Raw genomic sequence first — 21,082 nt, 5'->3', positions numbered from 1 at the left:
AAATGAAGGGGTTGGGGATCATAAATAGATTTGTTTTTTTTTTTAGGATAAAATTATTTTTTCACCCCCACTTTTTGAGTGACAAGAGGAAAAAAAAAAGAGAGGAGATAATAGCATCAATTAACTGCAATCCTAGTCTTCTCCTAAACTTTCCACCTGAACTCCACTAGAGGACACAAGAAACTCACTCCTAGTTCCCAATTACTTATTCCACCAAGAAGATAATACCCTACCCCCACCCCACCCCACAATAATTCTTTTCTTCTTTTTTTTTTGTGAGAATATAAACCGAAAGGTAGATAGCCCACATAAGTTTGATCAAAAAATAAAAAAAAAAATCCAAGATTTCGAGAAAATACTACGAAAAATGGACAGATGTTGCGTGGTATTATGATTTGAAGAGAAAGAGTGATGGTTACAGATCCACAGACAGAAACAAACAGAGTATTATTAGTTGAAAATTATATAAGTTGAGAATGATAAGTGTATCCCCATACGCAAACAGAAGGTGGGAGACAAACTTGGGGTATGACTGCTGAAAGATTTGGGTAATGGGTATTTTGTCATCTACAAGGAATAAAGTATTTGCACACTAAGTAAGTGAAAAGATTGTGCTTAATTAATTTGAAAGATGGAATGGGCAATTGGCAGAATCAGTATCACTCTGCTCCCAGCTCTCTGTTTCATGGAATAATACTGATTTGTTGCTTGACCCTTTGGGACCAGTCTTGTTTTGTGCTTTCAAGGACAGAATAATATCTCTGCAACAATCCCACCCCATCACAGACTGAATCTACCTCAAGTACTGACCCAAATTCACAAGATAGATTAATTTCTTTCTTTCTACAGTGGTGGGAAAAAGAAGAGCAAATAGTAATCACATGCAAACAAAAATAAAGGTAAGAAATTGTTGGTCATCATCATTAGGCATGTTTGAAAAGAGAGGTTTAACTGTTTAAGTTAAGGCATTTAGGATGGAGAAAACAACAGTTGAAGATGATAAACCTCAACAAAGTACAAGTGGTGAGTGAGTTGAAACGTGTTAGTTTGCGGTCTAAAGCGAAGAAAAAGAATCATATTCTGATGGTCCATATGTTGGGAACAAAGGCCTCAAAACTATGTCAGCATTTAGGCAAAGAGCAGACTTTGGAGGAGAGCTGACCTTACCCTTCAACTTTCATAGGCTGCGCTGCCATGGCATTAGGCAAGGAGGTCCCAACACAATAAAGATACGAAACGCGCATTTCTTTCGACTTCACGTGTCGTATGGACCTATTGGTGAGCCATGCCTGCTGAAACAATACAAGGAAGATCCGTCAGTCCCTCTCACGCAATCTGCAATTCAGATATGCGATGTTTGCTTTTAGATGAAGAACGGTATTCAAAGGAATAAAAATCATCATGTCCAAGTCATCAGGTCTGAATTACTGTGAGCCATAAAAAATAGAGGATTACAACCTTAAAAAACTATACATATATATTCCATAAATGGCAAGATCATCCTTAACATGGTAAATGAAGAAGGATTAAAGACAACCTTGAAAAGGTGAAAATGTGGTGGCAACTGTATGAAAAAGCAGGAAGATCTCTGAAGATCTTTTCTTTCTTGCGACTTTTTTGTTCCTCCAACTTGGCAATAGTGATTGTTTTCCCTTGCAAAGGAAAGACCTCAAAAAGAACTAAAAAGAAAATCTTAAGAACTATCCATCCAAGTAGGCAGTCTTCATACGGATTCTTAATACTGAAGGTAGGTTGACTCTGCAACCCAAGTCCCAAGCCTCTCTCTTTAAATTCTCCCCCCCAACTCTTCTCCCTTGGCTATTATTCCACATCTCAACTTTTGCTTTTACTTGAAAAAACAGCAAGTATTAGAAAAACATTCTCTCTGTTTCTTCCTTTCTACTTCTAGAAGCAAAGAAACATGAGACGGCCATCCATGTCCTTTGTCAAGCCCAAAAGTATTCTCTCGACGATTTTGTTAGTATGCTGCATGGCTATCAGACTTTGCCTCTGTTCCTCTAGTGTTGTGTCCTCATTGAAAGCACTCCATGTTCAGGGGCAATTTAGTTTTGATGGAAATGAATTTGCTGCAACAGATTTCGGGAACCAGTTTCATTTCCTACCTTCGGCAGTTCTACATCCAAAAAAAGTATCTGACATTGCCGCAACTATAAAGCATGTGTGGCAAATGGGTCCTGCTTCAGGGCTAACTGTTGCAGCGAGAGGCCATGGGCACTCGCTCCAAGGACAAGCACAAGCACCACAAGGAATTGTAATCAACATGGAATCACTCAGCGGCCAAGAAATGCAGGTCCACAGGGGGAAATTCCCTTATGTGGATGTCCCAGCTGGAGAGCTGTGGATCAATATCTTGCATGAGTGCTTGAAATATGGTTTGGCGCCCAAATCTTGGACAGATTACTTACACCTAACTGTTGGTGGTACTTTGTCCAATGCTGGAATTAGCGGGCAGGCATTCCGACATGGCCCCCAAATCAGTAATGTCCACCAGCTTGAAGTTGTCACAGGTTTGTACAATAAAAGCTGAACTCAACATGATAATGAAGCTAATACAGAGCCTAAGTCAAGAGAGATCAGTACTCAAAAGAATCAGCAATCACAGAACTGAGTTTGTTTTCATGTTTGATTTTTGTACTATGGAAACAACACCAGCAATGCCCAGCTTTTTTGTAAAGGCCCATGTTTTCATGAAAGATCAAACATAACATACAGACACCTCTTAAGTTTATGTAATTACTGAATATCATCACTCTAAAATCAATAAGCTTGATGCAGGAAAAGGAGAAGTGGTAGTATGTTCAGAGGAGAAGAATGCTGACCTCTTTCACGCTGTCCTGGGTGGACTTGGCCAGTTTGGTATAATAACTCGAGCAAGAATCTCTTTAGAACCAGCACCAAAGATGGTAAAGATTCTCTAATCCTGTCAAAAGATAACTGCAACCCTTCAGAATAGCTGAAACAGCTTGATAAGCTTCCATTTAAACTGTTCACAGGTAAAGTGGATCAGAGTGCTTTATTCAGATTTCTCCACTTTTGCGAGAGACCAAGAGCATTTAATATCTGCAGAGAACACCTTTGATTACATAGAAGGTCTGGTGATAGTAAACAAGACAGGTCTCATCAACAACTGGAGAGCATCCTTCAACCCAGAAGACCCAGAGCAAGCCAGTCAATTTGTATCAGATGGAAGGACACTATTTTGCCTGGAGTTGACAAAAAATTTTAACCCCGATGAGGCTACTAAAATAAATAAGGTGAGGCATATGATGGACCAATTATTCATTATTACCTCAGAGGTAAATATAGAATGGATCAGAGACATACCCAAAAATTTCTGCTAATATCCAATTTTTTTTTATCTATGCAGGAAATTAAGTCCTTATTATCTCAATTAAGCTACATCCCCTCAACACTCTTTGTTACAGAAGTTTCATACGTGGAATTCTTGGACAGGGTCCATGCTGCAGAACTAAAACTACGGTCAAAAGGACTTTGGGAACTTCCACACCCATGGCTCAATCTACTTGTTCCAAGAAGCAAAATACACAGCTTTGCTGAAGGTGTTTTTGGCAGCATTCTAACAGACACAAATAATGGCCCGGTACTTGTCTACCCAGTGAATAAATCAAAGTAAGTCCTATTAACGGAACTCATTCATTCATGAATCAATGTCTAGAGCTCTCTTAATTCATTCCATTAATTCAGTAATTTTCATAATATTTTCAGGTGGGATAACAGAACTTCATTTGTAACACCAGAGGAAGACATTTTCTACCTGGTGGCATTTCTTCCACATGCAGTTCCCTCGTCCACGGAAAACAATGGCTTACAACATTTACTAAGTATAAATAAAAGAATTTTAAATTTTTGTGAGGCGGCCCACTTAGGAGTAAAGCAATATCTGCCGTATTATACCACACAGGAAGAGTGGCGATCTCACTATGGTCCACGGTGGGAAGTCCTCGTACAGAGGAAATCAGCTTATGACCCTCTAGCAATACTTGCTCCAGGGCAGAGGATTTTCCAAAAGGCTATATCCGTTTTATGACAGACAACTTTGGTATAAAAGGGGAACGACAATTGAATCTCAAGGCAGCTCAAAGGCTAAGAGGAACTGTCAGCAACATATTGTGCAGGCCTAAGGGTTATCTAATTTAGGATACAAGCTGAGTTGGAATTATTGTATATTGATATAATATTAGAGGTTCAATATTTTTTTGCACCTTCTCAAACTGTAAGTATGAAGAGGAGGCTCAGCTACAGGGTAAAATTCTATTGAACACAAAAATATATTAATTAGTAATGCACATTTACATTAAACATTATCATAGGGCTTCATTTTTAAATTTAAAATATAAAAGTTAATAGTTGAACTGGATCGCAGAGCCAGTTAGTCCAAGAACTCCTAAAACAGAGATCCTGAATAGTCTCAATTTTTAAAAGGAAGGAAAAATTACAAGGGCCAAAGTAAATTGGATTGATTTATTTTCTTTCTTTAAAATGAAAAATGATTATAAACAAGGGCACGGCAAAACAAGAGAACAGGAGTCAGCATATTTCTCGTACAGCATAATGTGTTTATAAGGAGATACACAATTTCTTTTTATGCTTCATTTACTTAAAGAATGAGTACAATACCATGCAGCAAGCACTGATTGCTGCAATTACAAGAAGGTCCATAAGCTCGATGTCTGAAAAAAATTGTCATAGGCTTGATTTTTTAATTGTAATTTTGCACCTTCTTCAGAATCTCCTTGTTGAGTCAATCAAATAATCCAATTACATTGTCACTTCCTCGCTCTAGTGACCAATTTAATAGGTTTCAGCTTTCAAGTTGAGTTTTGAAAATTTAATAACACAAAACAAAGTGCCTAAAAACTTGCAATTTCTAAAATAGCATGGTGAGCTTGTGCAAATAGCCAAAAACAGATGCTTCTGTTTATCCATGGTGCCTCAGCAAATACTTGATGAGAAAGAAATTCCAAAATCAAGCTTTATGATTCCAAAAGATCTAACAAAAACACCCTATAATTTTGACCATCGTTACCCGCCCAGTTTTTAAGTGATTCCAATCAAACGTTGATCAAAACCTCATCAAGCAAATTCACATTGGAATTTTACACAATGTTTAGATCTTGGAGTTTTGTGAGGAAATAAAGAGGAAACTGAGAAGGATCAAGATATTGCACATGGAACTTTGAAGTGAGCGCTAAATCCAGGAACCAACATAGCATTGGCGACAAAAGTTCCTTGTGCAATATCTTGATCCTTCTCAAAGTAACAGGAAAACATATAACTCAGCAATTTATGAAGATGTAAGTTAAACTTATCATAAAACCTTCTGGACTATTTAAACAGAATCTGCCAGAACCTACAGTATGTTAGAGAATATAATAGAAAATGCAACGTAAAAGTTAACATAATGCAGAATTCATGTGCTTTATACTGTTGCATGATATAAGGAAGGATGAACTGCATACCAGAAGATAAGTCACAAAAATATACTCTTACCTTTAATGTAGGATTCTTGTCTTCCAGTAGAGCATCTCTATCTGTTGTTGCTTCTGTGGTGACAGTATCAAAACAATGTCGACGATATGGACACCAAAGAAAAAGTCAAAAAACTCTCAAAACCATATGAATTCAAAGTCTTTAATCATTGCTAAATTGAAAGTATATAGATGCTCAACAGTAAAGTATTCAGTGGTTGCTTGTTTTTCCAGAATATCGTATTTCGGATTCACTTTATGATGACAGTGGCACAGCAGGATCTTGTGTAGAAAACCAATAAGGGAAAGCAGTTCTGACACGATAAGAAGAGCAGAACCATTTCATCAATTCTGTACACATGATTAAGTTATAAATCACAGTTCAAAGAAGTTTCTAAGGAAGAATACATACACAAAAAGAAAAGTAACTTAACTCAAGCACTTTCCTTGGAACCAAAGGGCCCAAAGCTCCTGAGCAGAAGTTCCACGTCAAGAAGATTCTAACACTTCTTAACTGACTATGAGCAGCGAGAGTAGCAAAAGATCACAGAAGTACTCATTTTCTGTTAGTTGCATGAACTGCAGATCCAATTGGTTCCAGTGTGTCACACTCACATCACTTTTTCATTGTGAAATTACTATAACTTTGTCAGTATTTGATTAGACAGTTGCAAAATTTGATAATACTGATAAAGCTAGACAAATCTATCTATTCTTATTGCATCCTAAGATTTGGGAGAGGTTAACAAATATTTATGTGTTTTTTAAGTTATATGTCTCTATCATTAAATATGTCCTTATAATCCAAATTACAACTCTATTGTCTACTTCTAGATCCACTATTTTCAACGCTGTCGACAGCCAAGAATTAGGACATCCATGGTAAACTGTGACAAAGGAAGAAAGTTTTCAGATCCAAAATCTATAATCTATAATATTATAAAAGTGTGAATGACTCAAGTTTCTTTCACTTTATGTGTGGACTTGAATATCCCTATTTAATTTCAATATGATAAAAGTAAAGAAGCATATAGGTTAAAAACAAGAGACAAATAACCAAAAGATGCAAGAACGGCTCAAGCAGAATTAGCATTATTGGCAGCCTAATCCAGGCTAAAAATGGAAATAAATAGGATGTTATCAACATCAACCCTAGCGTATGACATGAAATATTGCAGTAATGTCTAATAAATGCACATCGTGCAATATGACCAGTAACCACCCAAAAGAGGAATAAAGGATATCAACATCTTCAAAGAGGGAAAATGCCTCCGCCATGTTTGTTCTCACTCTCACCACAAACCCCCCCCCCCCCATTCCCCTGACGACTTTCCTATGAAGTATGAAGTTCATCTAGCAACTCTGTCGTGCATAAATAATTAAACAGCACTGTCACTTCCCAAACCAATGGTAATCTAAATCTTTGTGTAGCATCTTCTACCTCAAAAAACAAATATCCCAAGCTCATGCTTAGAATCCAACAGAAATCAACTTGAACATGTATTGAACTAACAAGTGCAGAAGTTAAAGACGGCCACTGGAAACTGAAGTAACAGTTTAAAATGAATTCACATTCCAACAAAGCTAATTCCATTTGCATTGATGAATTTCATAAAGGAACACAGACAAACTCAGTTTGCTAGGGAGGATAGGTGTAAGATTTTATAACCATAAAAAGGAAAAGGCCATTAATTTTTTTATCTGCTACCTAGTAATTACCCCTGCATTGTTCAAAATACTCCCTCCCTAGTCCCCTCCATAAAAAGGATGTCCACAATTCTATTTTTATTGTCCTAAGATGGTCATCTTGTACTCTGAAAAGGAGGACATTTACTGCTTTACCTTATTTTGCCCTTTGATTTAATTTAATACTTCTAAGATGTCAACCTAAAAGATTATAGACATGATGCAATATCTTACATAGGGAAAGAAGTTTATATATAGATAGAATAGAAATCGTGATTTTTTCTCTCTTTCAATCCACCATTGTATTTTAAAATTTATTTTATTAAGTTAAGGTTCGAAGAATCTTGTTTGCTTTTTCAGATGGAACTGCTTTGACAGATATAAGTTACACATTAATGATTTGCTTTCATCATATATAAATGAATAGCAATTTCAGAAGAAAGAGGCACGAAGTTGACTTTGCTTACTTCCAAAAGAAAGTCAACTGAGCCGTCCTTTATAAGACAAATGGAGTAACAAATAAGATTTACTGAAAGGATCAGCCACCATGTGCATATAAGTCTGTGTGGTGTAGGGAAATAAAGCTTAACTTAATTAATTATGTAGTTGAGTTTTTAAAATTGAATCACTGTCAGTAGTTTCCAACCAGTGGTAACTTAAATTCACAGTTTGCTCAAATTCGCTTGAGGTTGTCATATACTTACTAGAGTTGGTTGTATACTCTCTTCAAACTGATAATTAAAGACTGATCACAAACACATGGCTGGACAAAGTCAGGAAACAATTATGTGTTATGTTAGTTGCAGATACAAAATACACATCGAAACCAATGAGCCAAACTAAACATTAGTTATTTTGTCCTCGTTGGTCACTTCTCCCTGCATTGTCCTGAACATGCCAAGACAAATTCCTAAGTTCCTTGTATGCATATTAGTCTTTCAAATTCAATTAAGTACTGTTTTAATGTAAGTCAGGTGTGCCGGAAAATAATACACTTTATCATTGACAAATTACACAAGAATTACCATCTGCATTTAGGAAAATCAACTTTCAAAAAACTTAAATGTGGGCCAGCTCTACATTTACATATAATATAGCATTCAAAGAGAGGTAACCTTGATTTTGTTCAATTGTAAGTTTTAACAATGATAAAGTACATGTTCATGTGTTCAATTAGTTCTGTATGTTTAGAATTTCAGTTTTAACTTCTCTTTGAGTAAACACAGAAAGATCTGTTGCAATTAATTATAAGAATAAAATGTTTCAATTTCAGATTGTAAGATAAAGTGGCTTCAAATCCTAGCATGGGCAACCATGGCATCAAACAAGAACAGAAATTTCTACAAACAAAAAATGGAACATTTATTCCGCATCACCAGATTTCAGCACACTTACATAATAAAGATGAATTGCAATAACAGCTTTCCTTTCCAGCGAAAAAGCAAACTACTCCATCAAGACTGGATATCAGTTTATGTATGAGTTCATTGATCAGTGCCCCTAACTGGACACATTTTGAAAAGGCCCCAACAGATTCTATTGTTTGGCATCCAAATGGCTTCTAGAACCGCATTTCTAAGAATCTGGACAGTGTAGCTCCTCAATTTGGGATTGACCACTTTGACAAATGAACCAGAACATGGAGTTCCTTAATATTCATGACTGATGAATTCTCCAGTTCAACTTACATTATCCAAGTGCATAAATCTTTCTCTTTCACCAGTTTACTGCAGTCAGATGAATTGTCCACAACTTCAATCCTCTTCTTTGATTAATGAACGGATGAAACAAAGAGCCCCACATCTAATTTCAAACATAGAAATCACCATGGCATAAAGAAAGGAGCAATTTTCTTTTAGTACGAAGCAATATCACCTAGGAAATCATATTATCCCATGATCACCATATCTCAGTCACAATAAAAGGGAAATCCCATTAACTGATCAAAAAAATATCTCACTGCATTACAAAACTACAACACGGGTTTCCTTGGCCAAACTTAATGAAATTCATATAGTAGTACCAAGTCAAAATTAAAGCTACACAGTTTCCGCTAAATGTTTCACCTAACCTCAAGAAGTTTACAATTAAGCATCGTTACCCTTTTCGGGATCACTGATAATTCGGACGCCAGGCTGCACATGTTTCTGCCTAGTCCTGGAGGGCAAAATGTTGCCCAAATCAACTTCAGCGAGGGGATCATCCTCCATATCACTTTCATCAAGTCCATCGGAGAAATCACTGTCAGAATCATCACTCGAGTCGTCATCATCATCATCATCGCCTTCTGAATCATCATCCTCAGATTCCTCAACCATCTTCCCTTTTCCTTTGGGGTCTGTCATTATCCCTTTCCCCTTTCTATCCACATTTTCGGTTTCCTCATCTCCATCTTCGTCCTGCTCAGCATTGTAGTCTTCTTCATCTTCATCTTCTTCCCCATCTTCTTCTTCCGCAGCCGCGCTGTTGTTTAGACGTCCTTCCGACTCCGCCGCAATTCCGGACGGGATTTCTATTTTCTGCCTCTTGTTGGAATCGGCGTCAATCTTCTCCTCTTCTAGAGCATTGTTGACCGGATTTGGGAGATCGAGCTTGCGTTTTTCAGGGAATTGACTACCTTCGTCGACTGCTTTGACGTCCGCCATTGTTGGTGGGGTTTGGGGATTAGGGTTTTGCGACTTACATCCTCTTTTCTCCTGCCGCATAGTATTATAGGAACACGTTAAATTAGATTCTGCGTGCATAAATTTAATTTTTTTATTATATTAAATAATATATAATGTAAAATAATAATAAATATTTTTGAAAAAAAATAAGTATAATTAAATGCATTTCAAACAATCTATAATTTATAAATTATGATTATTACCTCAGAAATTTCTTCTTAATAAATAATATAAATTTATTTTATATCTAAAGATTTTATTTTTCAATTAATTTTAGTGTTAGCATCATCTTCTATTTTCAATTTGAAGAAGACAAATAGACGCCTTCATATAAAAAGTAAATAAATTCCTATTATAAAATTGTAATTATAATAAAAGCATATCAAGAAACATCACCCCACCTTATCCTATGCTTTACTCATGTCGAGTTTAAAATGGGTGGGTCCATTTTACCCCACCATTTATGCTTTAAAAAATAATTAGTCTTATAAATCACAATCATATTATCAACGATAAGAAGTAGTTTATCAGGTGTAATGGCATACTGGGATTCAGGGATAACATCATTAATTATGGATTTTTATTTTGTTTGTGACAATATTAATGATAATTCTAAATAAGTTTGATCTTGCTCGAAATATGCAACCTTGACTGGTTGGATCGATCACGGCCATGCACTCTCGTAAGATCGAGTGTTTGAGTCCTGGGGATAAAACACGAACCTGAGGCTCATCGGAAGCGCCCCCGACAACGATCCTCCAACGCTTAAGTTAGAGTGGTTCGAGTAAAATATGCGAACTGGAGAAAATAGATCAAAAATAGCTAATATCAGTTTCCTCCATAAATAATGCGCCGGGTATTTATAGGCCCAAGTAGATACTGTTGCTTGGGCAACGTGTCTTCATCAGGTTGATGGGCGTTTTCGATCAGATGGCCCTCCCTGAGTCAGGTCTTCCATAGTGAAAATGGGTTTATGCGACCTGCTTCTGATGAGGCGCGTATCTTAAGCTCCCAAATGACTGAAATGCCCTTCATTAAGGGTATTTATGATATTTTGCTTGAAAATTGAGGTTTTTCCCATCAAAATCATTACAGGGATTGATGGTGTTAAATTGCATAATAATCTCAGGATGGGAATTTAGGAATAAGTACAATATAAATAAGATTTTATTTATGAAATAAAGAATCACACCATGCCGACGACTTGCCAAAGCTCATATGTTTCTCGTCTAACGGTTTCAATTAACAATTTTTAAGTTTTATTTACATTCAACAATGTGATTATGGGTGATAGATTAAAATATGATAAAAAAAAATGTGATGTGTTCAGATATGATTTAGTAAAATTTTGTTTACTTTATTGGTTTTATTAATAAATTAAATGGTGATAGGTTAGTTTTATTGAGTGTGTCATATGTTAGATATATGTGTAATGTCCTAAGACAAATGTGTCCTTGGGCTTCACTTCGAATAACACAATTTGCCATACATGAGTTTGTATGTATTTTTCCATCAACACCAAAGTGTTGTTTGACCGTCTTCCATTATTTTTCTTATATCGCTTTCGTATGTTACTTCAATTGGACATAATGGAATTCAGGGCTAAGGCCAACAACTAGACTATTATAAAATTTGTGGCTAAAATATATATATATATATATATATAAACCAGTTTTATTCCCAACACAACAGAGGCGGGAGATTTTTATTTATTTATTTATTTTTGTTGGCATAGCTTGAAACCATAACAGAAAAAAATGTGGGCTTCATAACTGTTGGTTTCTAGCCCGATAATTGAATATAAATGAGGGCTCAATGTTTTTTGATTGGAGGATTAAGATTTAAGAATTTTGTTATTATGGTATATAATTGTAAAGTGGTGAATTTAATATTATAGTCTTGTTATAACTATTTTTTTATTTTCTCATATATTTTGTCTCTCCAGTACTATACTATTATCTTCTTTTTTATCAATACTTTTTTATAAATTCCACACTTATTTTTTTGAAAAGGTCAAATAATACTATTTACACTCGAAATAAATTTAATTTGAACAAAATAAACTCTTATAATATTATTTAGTTTAATAAGTTACAATTATTTAAATTTAAGATTTTTACACTCACGCATAAAATAAGAAAAATTTCATAAAAAAAGTATTATATCCAAATCGTTGAATTGTCTGGCTCGAACCTCGGATATTACATCGTTGACATAATTTGATCCTATCACAAATATTTTGGCTGCACACGTTTCAAGAATTCCCATTTCTTGCTTTCCCCATTCATTCATCCATTTCATCACAATTCACAATAGATAAACGCGTGAACAACTTTTTTTCTTAGACGAAATGAACCGTCTCAAGAAACAACAAACATCAGCCCTTGTTCACAACTACAAGACAACACGGATTGATTGTCAGCCCTTTTCTCTTTTTCTCACGTTTTCGTTACAAGCTGACCCTTTTTCTAGGTGGGGTTGGTTTCCCAAAGCTCTCTCTTTCTTTGACGGATTTGTCAAAGTCGGCTACATTTCGATGTCCTCTCTCTGAGATGGTGAAGTAATCTGAACTCATGCGAGGGAAAACCCATGTCTGAAATGCACTGTTTTCTGGATTTCTTGGTTTTAGACTTCTAGAGTTGGGAAGTCGGTTCTTGGACGGTCAATGCGGTGCTGAATTATCTGGTTGGAGCTAGCTGTTATGTTTTTGGTGTAAAACCCACCCTCAAAGTCGTGTGTTCTTTCTGCTGAGTTTTCATATTGTTGATTTTCGATTTATCCTATAAAAGGGTTGCATACAGCAAAACCCTGTGGAGTATTCAATTGAAATTCTGCTTGCTTTGATTTGCTGCCGTATTTTTTGTACTGAATCTTGTAACAAAAAGGGTACTTTAAGATTGTTGTAGGGCATTGTTTATTGTGTTGAATTGTTATAGTTGAAGTTGGAGGTTGCTTGATAGGAAATGGGGGCAACTGGAACTGCTGCTGGGGTTACTGATGGTAATGTGCATATGAATGGGTCAATTCCAAGTGTAAATGGTTCATCAGAAGACAAGGTTGATGAACTTCGCCAATTATTTGGGAAATCAGATGGGGATCCATTGAGGATCGTTGGTGTTGGTGCAGGGGCATGGGGTAGTGTGTTTCTTGCGATGCTGCAAGATGCATATGGGACTTTTCGCGATAAGGTTCAGATCAGGATATGGAGGAGAGCTGGGAGATCTGTTGATAGAGCCACAGCAGAGCATTTATTCGAGGTCATCAATTCGAGAGAAGATGTGTTGAGGAGATTGATTAGGCGATGTGCTTATTTGAAGTATGTTGAGGGAAGACTAGGCGATCGCATTCTTTATGCAGATGAGATTCTGAAAGATGGTTTTTGCTTGAATATGATTGACACCCCACTTTGCCCTTTAAAGGTTGTGACTAACTTGCAAGAGGCTGTGTGGGATGCTGATATTGTTGTCAATGGATTGCCATCAACTGAAACTAGGGAAGTGTTTCAGGAAATTAGTAGGTATTGGAAAGAAAGGATTTCCATACCAGTCATCATTTCTTTGGCAAAAGGAATAGAGGCTGAATTAGAGCCTGAACCCCGCATAGTTACTCCCACTCAGATGATCAATCGAGCAAGTAAGGTTACTTCTTGCCCTGTTCACATTGTAAAATGATAGTTTTGCTGATGAGCCAAATAGTCTTCTCTGATTGGATTTCTGGCGTGCAATATTTGCTTGTATGGGCAGCTATAAACTACTTTCTTAGTTACCTGTGGCATCAGCTTGATTTTAAAGCGTCCTATAAGTCTAGGATTTTATTTCTTGTTTTAGCTAGAATGCTTCCATCCTTCTCCCCTTATCTAGAGATGAGTGTCATCATCCATATTTCAAAAAGGCCTATCTGTTACAAATAGTGAATCACATTAGCCTCTACCGTGGCCAGTAATCAGTAGCAACTTAACCTTGGTCCAGTTTAGCCCATTACAAAGATACTACTCGAACAGGCATCTTACTCAGTGCAACGCTTTTATTAGTCTACCTTCTGTGGCTAACAAGATTAGTTTCAAGCACAATCGTTCCAAATAGAAAACAAACAGGTATTCTGTACTCTAGTGGACATTAGCAGTAATATAGGACGTAACTCTGTTCATTGCTTTCTATTTGAAGTACGACCTGCATATCTGTTAGGTAAATTAATCAAGTAATGTATATGAGAAGAATTTAAAAGGCATACGACAATATTGAGCAACCAGCATTCTACATACTTTGCTCTCTAAGTTTGACAATTTTCTGGAGCTGCACCGGTGCTAAAATATGTTTGTTGCTTCAGAGTGTTATATTGGTATTCTATTCTATCTATTAATCAATTATTTTACTGTTTGGGCTGCCCATCAGATTTTGTTGTGTATGATAGATGCTAGCAAGTTGACAACATAATCCTGATTGATTGAACACTAATTTTTGCATATGATCTGAGAAATTTAGTGTGTGAATAGAGAAAATATTTGTACTCCTTGGGTGTGGAGTGGGAAAAAGTTCTCACTCACATTTCCTTGAAAGTACTATTTGGCACATATTGCTTTTATCCTGTCTTAGATCGTTATGACAACTGATAAGGATCCTTCTCTCTTTATCATGTGGTGAATTTATGCAATCTTGGTTTAATGTTGCTTTTCCATTTCTCATGTATGCCTCCATGTTTTCAGCTGGAGTTCCAATGGAAAACATACTCTATCTTGGAGGACCTAATATTGCATCAGAAATTTACAACAAAGAATATGCTAATGCTCGGATTTGTGGAGCTGAGAAATGGAGGAAATCTTTGGCAAAGTTTCTGCGACAGCCACATTTTATTGTTTGGGATAATGGAGACCTTGTTACGCATGAAGTTATGGGGGGTCTGAAAAATGTATATGCAATTGGTGCTGGTAAGATTCCTTTACACATATTCTCAATAAAAGGCGGAAATTGTGGACAAACAGATATTGTATTCTTGTATGGCCTGAATGCAAAATAAATTCATTATTGTTCATATCATGAACTTCTTTCCAGAGGAAGCTTTTCTTCATCATGATCTCATCTTGACAACTCCGCACAGCTTAATCTACTTTTTCAATCATCTCAGAAAATCACTTCTTTGTTTCAGCAGGCACAATACTATCTGAAAGATGCCCAAAAAGAGAAATTGTTGGAATACGCATACTAATGTGTATCATAGAGTCTTTTGTTTGGAGACCAAGCTCATGCTTTTGAGCATATATTCTCAGCGCCTCTAAAGATGATAAATTAAGACAGTTTCTGGAATGACTGGAAAAGAAAAAAAAAAGAAAGAAAAAGAGAAATCATAAGAATGAGGACCATGATTTTTATATTATAAGGATAGTGGAATGGACTCCCTTCTGGAGTTCTCTTCAAATCAGTTTCCATGTGAAGCATGACGACGTCATATATATAGAAACATCTGCATGGCACCAAAAATTAATATAGACTAATGGCTAAACGTTCTATCTTGAAATCAAGAATCAATGGTTGTCTTCTTAAGCTAAGTTTCACCTGGATTAGCTCATTGGACCACGGTTTAATGTTGTCATTTGGTTTGGACAGGGATGGTTGCAGCTCTAACTAATGAGAGCGCGACAAGCAAGTCTGTATACTTTGCTCACTGTACATCGGAGATGATCTTTATCACCCATCTTTTGGCCGAGGAACCTGAGAGGCTTGCAGGTCCTCTCTTGGCTGACACTTATGTCACCTTGTTGAAAGGCCGAAATGCATGGTATGGTCAGAAGTTGGCTAAAGGGGAAATAAACCTTGATATGGGAGACAGCATCAAAGGCAAGGGAATGATTCAGGTATGCTTTTCAAGTTCTTGAAATAGTGATTATGATGTGCATTTGTATCTTGAAGTTTGGAACTTGAGTTCATTAGTTTTCTGGTGAATAAAATGTTCTGATTACGGAACGTGCTCTTCCTTTTTCTGCCTACTCGTAGTATACATCCATCTCACTCAAATTGCCTCTCGACATGCTGTCTGATTGCAGGGCGTTTCTGCTGTAAAAGCTTTCTATGAGCTGCTTAGTCAGTCTTGTCTAAATATCCTGCATCCTAATGAAAGCAATCGCATTGCACCTGTCGAGCTATGTCCAATCCTGCAGACATTGTACAAAATACTGATAATGAGGTACGTGGAGTGTTAATAAATCAGCCTAGTGAATGTTTGAAGTCAATCAATCAGCAATGTAGCCTAAGAGTTACTGTGTAAATGAATTCTTAGGGAGCTGTCGTGCAAGGGGATTCTTCAAGCCTTGAGAGACGAAACGATGAACGATCCTCGAGAACGCATCGAGATTGCTCAAAGGCATGCCATCTATAGACCTTCTCTACTTATAAAATAATACTGATGGGAGAAGTACCCCGCCTTCCTGTTCTTGGAAAAAGCTCATGGATTGAGGTAGTAGCAAGTTTTAATGTGTTGAATACTTTAGGGACATGGTTGGTTTGTGAGAGATTAAGATTAAGTGAAATATGGGATTGTTCTCGGGATGTTCTTCAGTTCATTTTATCCCCCCCCCCCCCCCCCCGGTCTCTATTTACGTCTCAAGTAGGTTTGACTACTTGTCAGAACAACCACACAAGCTCGTGCGAGTTAAAATTCAAAAGTATTAAACGCAGTAAGAAGATATCTTAATGAATTTGTTTTATATAAAGTTTGAATGTATTCTGTTGTGAGAAGTTAATGATACCTGAGAGCTCTGTATTATGAAGTTAAGATAAAAGTTTGACTCTTTATTTTTTAAATAATTATCGTCCACTCTGGTGCTAACAAAAATGTCAATTTATTTTCGAAAATACAACAACTTATAATCTCAAAGTAGTACTGCCAAAAACTTTGAAAAATGGTAAACCACACAATTTTTGGAACACAAATGCCCTTATTGCTAATAATTTGACATTATTTAAAATGCTTTCCAAGTCGATTGAATTAAATGAAATGAGATGGTTTATTTACGGAAGTTAGAAATATATCATTGAATGAATATGTTCAACTAAAAAAGCCGATCTTCAACTTTTTATTAGAATATATACATCATTTCATTCAAAATACATAATATTTTATCTAAATAGACGCGTTGTTTCGCTCAAGTGATTTAGACATACCTATTTGAATGATCAAATATAATTAAATGATGATTGGATCAATTATCATCCGTATATCAGAAACTTATTATATATCACGCATCATAACAAAAAATGTATTATAATTTAATTTGATCATTATAAATTTATTAACTAGATTTATTTTATAATTTACCATTCACCATCATTCCATCATCACGACCGCTTGTAGAAATGGTATGATAGGATGACTCAATATAAACGTAATGAGACGAACATGGAGATCAAAGTAGGTTGGATTGGGGTCAGGTTGGAAATGAGTGCAAATTGCAACAATGTTTGGAAAATGATGAAGGAAAAGAAATGAAGACAAATATAACAAAGGGGGAAAAATAGTTAAAGGAAGAAATCTCATTCATAGGATTGGAGCAGTGGAGTACTCAACTCATTACACAAGCAACGCAAGAAGCGGAGACAACTCTTGCGAGGATCAGAGGAGACACGAATTCATCGTCCGGCTATGTCGCTGGTGGATTACGCAGCTTCTTCAGATGAAGACGAGCCACAATCCCCTGCTCGGGAGCAGGAAAATGAGCAGGTGAAAGAAAACCCAGAAGAACGACACCGTTCTGGGGTTCCTGCGCCGGACCACGAAGACCCAGTTCGCGCGCGCAGCAGGTGATTCACGAAGACTTCGTTTTGCTTTTTCCCTTTTCTTCTTTTCGGAATTTTGTTACTTCTGCTTGTGTATGTCTGAAGTTAAATTTATAGGGGTTTCATGTCAGTATGTGTTAGAAGGATGGGGGTTTATGTTTGGAAGAAGAATTAATGATGATTATTCCATGTATTTATGACATAGTAAGTTTGATTCTTCTGGTTGGCTCTCTAGTTATTGTTCCGGTTTTTTTTTTGGGAGTATGGTGTTTGGATAGTTCTGTTGCAGCTCTTTTCTTGATAAAGGGGATATCTTTTAAAAAAATGAGCAATTTGCATGAAATTTTCAGAAATGGTGGGGGAGTTCTTAATTGAAACACCATTTGTAGGGATATTGCTTTGCCTGTCTGAACCAAAGGGAAAAGACGCAGTTTAGTTCGTCTTGGATCTTAGATATATTGGTTGAGACAAAAAAGAGAGAAAGAAAATGTCAGAAATGCAAAGAGCATTGAGTCACATGACACTGTTGTTTACAGTTAATGAGGGTCAGTAAAGCAACTTGCACTCACTGAAAATTCCTTGTGATTGCAAATAATCATTGTTAGCTCAAGATTGTCTTCAACTTGGCTGCTCTATATCTTACATGATATCAAAGACTAGAATACACCAGCAGTCAATACTTCTTAACATTTGTGAAAAGTCCTATCTTATTAAGCATGTAATGTCAACGCATTTGAAATAAGCCAAGCTGTTTGCACTAATTTTGTCAATTTCATAACAAATATGTTAATGTAAGTTTTTGACTGCTGCCTCTTTGGTAACTGAGTGGGGTTGTCATTAAGTTCTCAGGTGGACAAGCTGACAACATAACATGAATAACTAATTCTTAGTCGTTTGTTCACAAGCATCTATAAATATGCAACAGTATCGTGTTCTTTCTTTATTTTCTGTTGGTGACTTAAGTTTATCACTAATGGGAGGAAACATAGAAAATTTGACCATGTTCCATGTCTTCCTGGAATAATTGTTTTGGCGCTCAGTGGTCCATAATGTCTGGAAATAGAGGTCAAAATGGTCCACCTTTGGGATAAGATGTTTGAGCCAAGTTCTGGTTATGGAGCATCTGAAGTGGTATAGCTGCACCTAATAAGTTGCACTTGTTCTAAGCACTTTATGATCAAGCAAAGCTGTGGTTTGTCACAATAAGAAAAGAAACAAAATGGCATGATTTTTATGTTCATATCCAGATTCTCCCTCAGGTCTTTCCCTTTTTTTCTTTAATTTCTTTATTGATGAACTTTTGTCCTTTCTTTATCCTCAATTCATTCTTTTCACAGTGTGTGTGATGGTATTGCATATGGTCATCAAGAATTTTCATAGTCTGACAAAATGTAAAGAAACTAACAACTGCTATATCGTTGATGTATTGCTATTTTCAATGCTGAATTCCCTGTTTTCGTGAATCATAATTGAAAAGTCATAGTGAATCACTGGAAAGCATTATTGTAGATGTCTGTTGAGTTTGTAAATACATCTTTTGCATATTGTTGATTGCTGGGGTTTCAATTTTCTCTTTCTTATTCCTGATTCTTTGGCTTGGTTGTGTGGTGAAATAGAATATGCAGCATGATTCACTTTTGTTGTTCTCCAATGAAAATTCTCCTATTTATTTATTTATTTATGACTTTACTCTTTAGGAATTCTACAAATTTGCAGCCAACCTCAAGTAAACGAACAGACATAGTCTCCAATCAGTCCTCTGAGCTGAAACTTCCTGATGCATCTTTCCTCTTGAATTCACCAGTTGTGTCGTCTAATCTACTGAATGCTTCAGACCACTCATCCCGAGTTGCAGCTGCTATGGCAGAAAGCGCAGCACGAAAGAGAGACTTAAATGGACCATCTTCTACCTACCCTCGTAGTAAAGTTCCAAAAGGGACCTTACCTCATTCGAAAAATGTTCCAGATACTGTAGATGGTCGTTTGCTCCCACCTCAGCTAGCTGGAAGGTTAGTTTATCATACTTTTTATTATTGCCAAAGGTCTTCCACCTTCATATGGCTTAGCGAATTGTACTTGTATAATCATCTGATGCAACTTGTTTCCTCTACTGTAATCTTTTCAGTATGCTCTTAATGTGCATAAGAGGCGCATTTTTGCTTCTTTTGTTGAATCAAGCAAAGTGTATCAGTAGACCTGTTAACTTCAATTCGTACTCGTGCTATAGATAGCAAGCTTTTTAATCTGGTTGATCAGTCACTATATTTTTTTCTGTATGGGTCGTTTGAGTTCACTAATCCTTCTTTAGGTATTTTCACTAAAATCTGAGATTCTGAGAGAACTTTGAGTTGCAGTTGTATATTTTATTTCTGCTTTTTGTTAGTGAACTGTCATTTGGTTGGAGGACGGTTTGCAAGTTTGAAAACAAGCCTGGAAGCTAGTGTCCTGGACAGGGCTGCTTATAGATATTCACAGTCACCCATTTGATATATACACAATAGTATAATTTCTTTGGTTATGCAGTTTAAAGATTTTTCTTTCTAAATTTTATCATGAGTTTTGAATGCCTGAACTTCTTTGGTATCTCATTTTCTTGTGGATAAAATGTTTGTTAGTTTTATTTTAAGTTGCAATCAAGATGTTGAATATTTTTCTTCCTCACCATGGTTAGTATTTATTGACCTGTGAGCATTAGCATTCTGCTTTTGGTAGTAGTTCTTTTCTATATTTTAGTGCATGAGACAGCTGAAGGAAATACTCCTTAGTAACCTGCGAATATCCCAGGTGAAGTGTTTATCATTTTCTCACATTTTATTGTTGGTCAACTCCTGGGCATCCATAACTAAATATCGGCTGATTGAACATAAAATATTTTGCAGGAGCAATATTGTTACGGAAGACATAAGCAAACTCTTTGTGAAAAAGCAAACCAATTCTTCAACCGAATAGGTAATGCAAGTTGCTGATGAAGTTGCCCATAGAAATTGCTAGCAAGTTACTCTGCCAGCTGTTCACTCTAGCCTAAGGTTCAGGTTCAAGGGGATCGATAAATGGTATTCAACATTCAGTTTTTTGCCTGTGTAGAATGGAAATGTATGTACGTCCTTTTTCTGCACTTTGATATCAAATCATGCGCAACATCAGTCAGGAATCTCAGTTTTTTGGCCAACAATTCAATGAGCCTTAATTTCTCTTGTTTACCTTCCTAGTGAATACTTTGATGCTAATAGATGTGGGGGCCATGTTATTTCGATTATGTGTTACAGAGTGAGTTCTTTTTGTTTTTACTTTGTGTACTATGAACCAAATGTTTGAATCCGTATAATATTCTCGGTGTCATATCCCAACAGCACGTAATCGGGTGTGCTTTAACACCATATCATTCTTGGTATCATATGCCCATCAGATTATACATCTTGTTTTCTTTTATCATCCACATGTTTGGACTAGAAAG

At 36.3% G+C, this 21,082-nt stretch overlaps 4 protein-coding genes and 1 long non-coding RNA gene across 8 annotated transcripts; 3 read left to right on the top strand and 2 right to left on the bottom strand.

The window, feature by feature from the left end:
* Positions 1-283: 283 nt before the first annotated feature.
* LOC148789519 (uncharacterized) lies at positions 284-6,433 on the bottom strand. Of its 3 annotated transcripts, XR_016066839.1 has the most exons (5): positions 5,923-6,433; positions 5,533-5,824; positions 2,841-3,224; positions 1,538-2,579; positions 284-1,292 (listed from the first exon to the last, which is right to left on the bottom strand). It is a non-coding gene; the product is annotated as an uncharacterized LOC148789519 (long non-coding RNA). The 3 variants fall into 3 exon arrangements; XR_016066828.1 differs by having other exon boundaries at positions 5,533-6,421; XR_016066848.1 differs by having other exon boundaries at positions 285-1,292; positions 2,841-2,941; positions 5,533-6,419.
* Positions 1,922-4,324, top strand: LOC105169465 (cytokinin dehydrogenase 6). Of its 2 annotated transcripts, none has more exons than XM_011089855.3 (5): positions 1,922-2,528; positions 2,797-2,924; positions 3,015-3,275; positions 3,389-3,651; positions 3,748-4,324. In XM_011089855.3, the coding sequence occupies exons 1-5, from the start codon at positions 1,922-1,924 to the stop codon at positions 4,067-4,069; spliced, it is 1,581 nt and encodes a 526-aa protein (XP_011088157.1). In that variant the 3' UTR covers positions 4,070-4,324. The 2 variants fall into 2 exon arrangements, with proteins under 2 accessions (XP_011088157.1, XP_020553574.1); XM_020697915.2 differs by having other exon boundaries at positions 3,727-4,324.
* Positions 6,434-9,105: 2,672 nt separating the features above from the next.
* On the bottom strand, positions 9,106-9,916 carry LOC105169458 (uncharacterized). Its single transcript, XM_011089851.3, has one exon. It carries the CDS (start codon positions 9,899-9,901, stop codon positions 9,284-9,286), a length of 618 nt encoding a protein of 205 aa, XP_011088153.1. The 5' UTR covers positions 9,902-9,916; the 3' UTR covers positions 9,106-9,283.
* A 2,218-nt stretch (positions 9,917-12,134) lies between these two features.
* LOC105169450 (putative glycerol-3-phosphate dehydrogenase [NAD(+)] 1, cytosolic) lies at positions 12,135-16,401 on the top strand. The gene is made up of 5 exons (XM_011089841.3): positions 12,135-13,495; positions 14,565-14,786; positions 15,463-15,710; positions 15,900-16,039; positions 16,133-16,401. Exons 1-5 carry the CDS (start codon positions 12,826-12,828, stop codon positions 16,251-16,253), a joined length of 1,401 nt encoding a protein of 466 aa, XP_011088143.1. The 5' UTR covers positions 12,135-12,825; the 3' UTR covers positions 16,254-16,401.
* Positions 16,402-17,203: 802 nt separating this feature from the next.
* Positions 17,204-20,884, top strand: LOC105169439 (uncharacterized). Its single transcript, XM_011089832.3, has 3 exons — positions 17,204-17,652; positions 19,326-19,637; positions 20,508-20,884. The coding sequence occupies exons 1-3, from the start codon at positions 17,495-17,497 to the stop codon at positions 20,575-20,577; spliced, it is 540 nt and encodes a 179-aa protein (XP_011088134.1). The 5' UTR covers positions 17,204-17,494; the 3' UTR covers positions 20,578-20,884.
* Positions 20,885-21,082: the final 198 nt, after the last annotated feature.

The sequence above is a fragment of the Sesamum indicum genome, linkage group LG1 (assembly GCF_026168435.1).
Source record: "Sesamum indicum cultivar Baizhima isolate 11 linkage group LG1, ASM2616843v1, whole genome shotgun sequence".
NCBI classification, from domain to species: Eukaryota; Viridiplantae; Streptophyta; class Magnoliopsida; order Lamiales; family Pedaliaceae; genus Sesamum; species Sesamum indicum.
Note: the sequence above shows the minus strand (reverse complement) of the source record. Positions and strands in the feature narration are given on the sequence as shown.